The sequence below is a fragment of the Phalaenopsis equestris genome, unplaced genomic scaffold, assembly GCF_001263595.1.
Source record: "Phalaenopsis equestris unplaced genomic scaffold, ASM126359v1 Scaffold200297, whole genome shotgun sequence".
NCBI classification, from domain to species: Eukaryota; Viridiplantae; Streptophyta; class Magnoliopsida; order Asparagales; family Orchidaceae; genus Phalaenopsis; species Phalaenopsis equestris.
The window spans coordinates 824-3,438 of NW_018220129.1; the positions used below are offsets into that span (position 1 = coordinate 824).

Consider the following 2,615-nt stretch of genomic DNA (forward strand, 5'->3'; position numbering starts at 1 on the left):
GTCATCCCTGGTGCGACCATTACTGTAAACCAGGCCATAATAAAGATAAGTGTTGGGTGCTTCATGGAAAGCCAGCCGATTGGAAGCCCCGGTATAATCGCTAATCGCGTTCCTCGTACCAACAGCGCCGTCGCTGCCGATGACCTTTCTGCACCAGCACCCAGTCCATTCAGCAAAGAGCAACTCAATTTCCTGCACAAACTGATCGACAAACCACCTGATCTCGTTGTTCCCGGCCCCATCACCGGCCTGCTTGCGCAGCAAGGTTTGTTTACCATGCCTTTACAGTCAATCAAGGATCCCTCAGGCAGTGGATCATCGATTCTGGCGCTTCTCATCACATGACTAACGATGCCTCCCTTCTCCATGACTATATGTCATGCGGAGACAACTCCACCATCCGCGTTGTCGATGGCTCTGTCTCCAAAGTCGCTGGTTTTGGCTCCGTGCGCATCACCCAAAACATTCTACTCCGATCCGTGCTTCATGTTCCTACTTTAAATTGCAATTTAATATCCATCGAAAAGTTGACTAATGATCTGAGGTGTATTGCTAAATTTCTCCCTATCGCGTGTGAATTTCAGGATGAGAACTCGGGGACGACGATTGATAATGTTGAGATGTGCTCGACTCTTTACATCATTAACGGTACTTCACCACCACGACCTCACTGTGGACATTTGTCTACCCATCATTTTGTCTTCAATTCTAGTGTCAATAAAGATTCCGAGAATATGTTATGGCATTTTTGTCTCGTCCATCCAATTTATTTATCAATAAAGATGTTCATTCTTTTCAATGTGAATTTTTTCAACTTGCTAAACACACTCGCACGTCATTTCCATGTGTTGGTTACACCTCTTCTCGGTCCTTTGCACTCATTCACAGCGATATTTGGGGCCCATCCTATGTTATAACCTTTACCGAGACTCGATGGTTTGTCTCATTTATTGATAATCATACTCGACTAACGTGGTTATTTCTTATGAAAGATAAATCTGCAGTCGGTCACAAATTTGAACAATTTTACTGAATGATTCAAACACAATTCCAAACCTCCATCCAGACACTCAATACTGATAATGCAAATAAGTACTTCGCTTCCATCATCGACTCTTATCTCTCCTCTAAAGGCATCCTTCATCTTAGTTATTGCGTCGAAATTCCTCAACAAAATGAGATCGCCGAACGCAAGAACTGCCACTTTCTCGAGGTGGCCTGTTGTCTCATGTTTTCCTCTAATGTGCCTAAGATTTTTTGGGGTGACGCTTTATCCACTGTAGCCTACCTCATCAACAAGATGCATTCTCGGGTCCTCAAATTTCAAAGTCCAGTCCAACTCCTTCTCAAATTGTTTCCCCACACCAAGGCAATTGCCCAAAATCTACCTACCAAAGTATTTAGTTGCTCCTCCTTTATTCACATTCATTAACAAAATCGTAGCAAACTTGACCATAAATCTACTAAATGTATTTTCCTCGGCTACCCACCTCTTCAAAAAGGGTATAAGTGCTACTCTCCTCTCACAAAAAAAAAACCTACAACACTATGGATGCCACTTTCTTTGAAAATCAGCCTTACTACCCCAATTATAATCTACCCCAATTATAATATCAGAGGGAGACTTTAAGGGAATATCAATCTTTGGGGGACAACAAATTCATACCACCACACACCAAGTCCTCATCCCTTGAACCGAACTCATTATCTCCCGATTTGGATTCAGCAAGTTCATCCAACTCACATGAAAATATACCTAACAATCAATCTCTGTCTAGTCCTCAAGTGTCCAACTCGTCACCCATTCTTGCACCACCTCCCACGCACAACAAACACATAGACCACCCAACACATCCAACACCAATCTAAGAGTCAGAACTGGAACCAACTCCTACATAAATCCACTCAACTACGAACACACTTGAACATGAATCTACTATATCTATGATTTATGACTTTGACATTCCAATTACTTTAAGGAAAGGTGTTAGGTCCATCCGACCTCCACTCAGGTACAAACACACGATACATCTGATCTCCAACTTTGTGTCCTACATCTCCAACTTTGTGTCCAATGAAAGACTATGTTCAACTTACCGAGCTTATGTCACTGCATTCAACAATACACAAGTCCAAAACACCATTGATGAAGCTCTCAAACACCCGGGATGGAAAGCGGCCATCAATGAAGAGATAAGAGCTCTACAAAAGAATGGTACATGGACTGTTTCATACCAGACTGTTTCATACCTGTCAAAGGGAAAGAAAGCAATCAGCTGCAAATGGAGCTTCAAAGTCAAACACAAGGCAGGTGATGCAATTGAGAGATTAAAAGCACGTCTCGTAGAAAAAGATTTTCACAGTCCTACTGTATTGATTACCAAGAAACCTTTGCCCCCGTGACCAAACTTAACACCGTCAGAATTCTTTTCTCACTTGCGACAAATGAAGATTGACAGCTATATCAACTCGACGTGAAAAATGCTTTCCTAAATGGCGATTTAGAAGAAGAAGTTTACATGGAAGCACCTCTCAGACTAGAAGCATCCTTTCCAAACAACAAAGTCTGCAAACTCCAAAAATCATTATACAGCCTCAAACAATCTCCCCGAGCA

At 42.2% G+C, this 2,615-nt stretch overlaps 1 protein-coding gene across 1 annotated transcript; it reads left to right on the forward strand.

The window, feature by feature from the left end:
- Positions 1-374: 374 nt before the first annotated feature.
- LOC110035847 lies at positions 375-2,403 on the forward strand. Its single transcript, XM_020740161.1, has 2 exons — positions 375-622; positions 1,980-2,403. The coding sequence occupies exons 1-2, from the start codon at positions 375-377 to the stop codon at positions 2,401-2,403; spliced, it is 672 nt and encodes a 223-aa protein (XP_020595820.1).
- The last annotated feature ends 212 nt before the right edge of the window (positions 2,404-2,615 follow it).

Coding starts and splice junctions, on each gene's coding strand:
- LOC110035847 (XM_020740161.1), top strand. CDS start 375: ATGTCATGCGGAGACAACTCCACCATCCGCGTTGTCGATGGCTCTGTC. Junction 623..1,979: donor ACGATTGATAATGTTGAGAT/GTGCTCGACTCT, acceptor AATTACTTTAAG/GAAAGGTGTTAGGTCCATCC.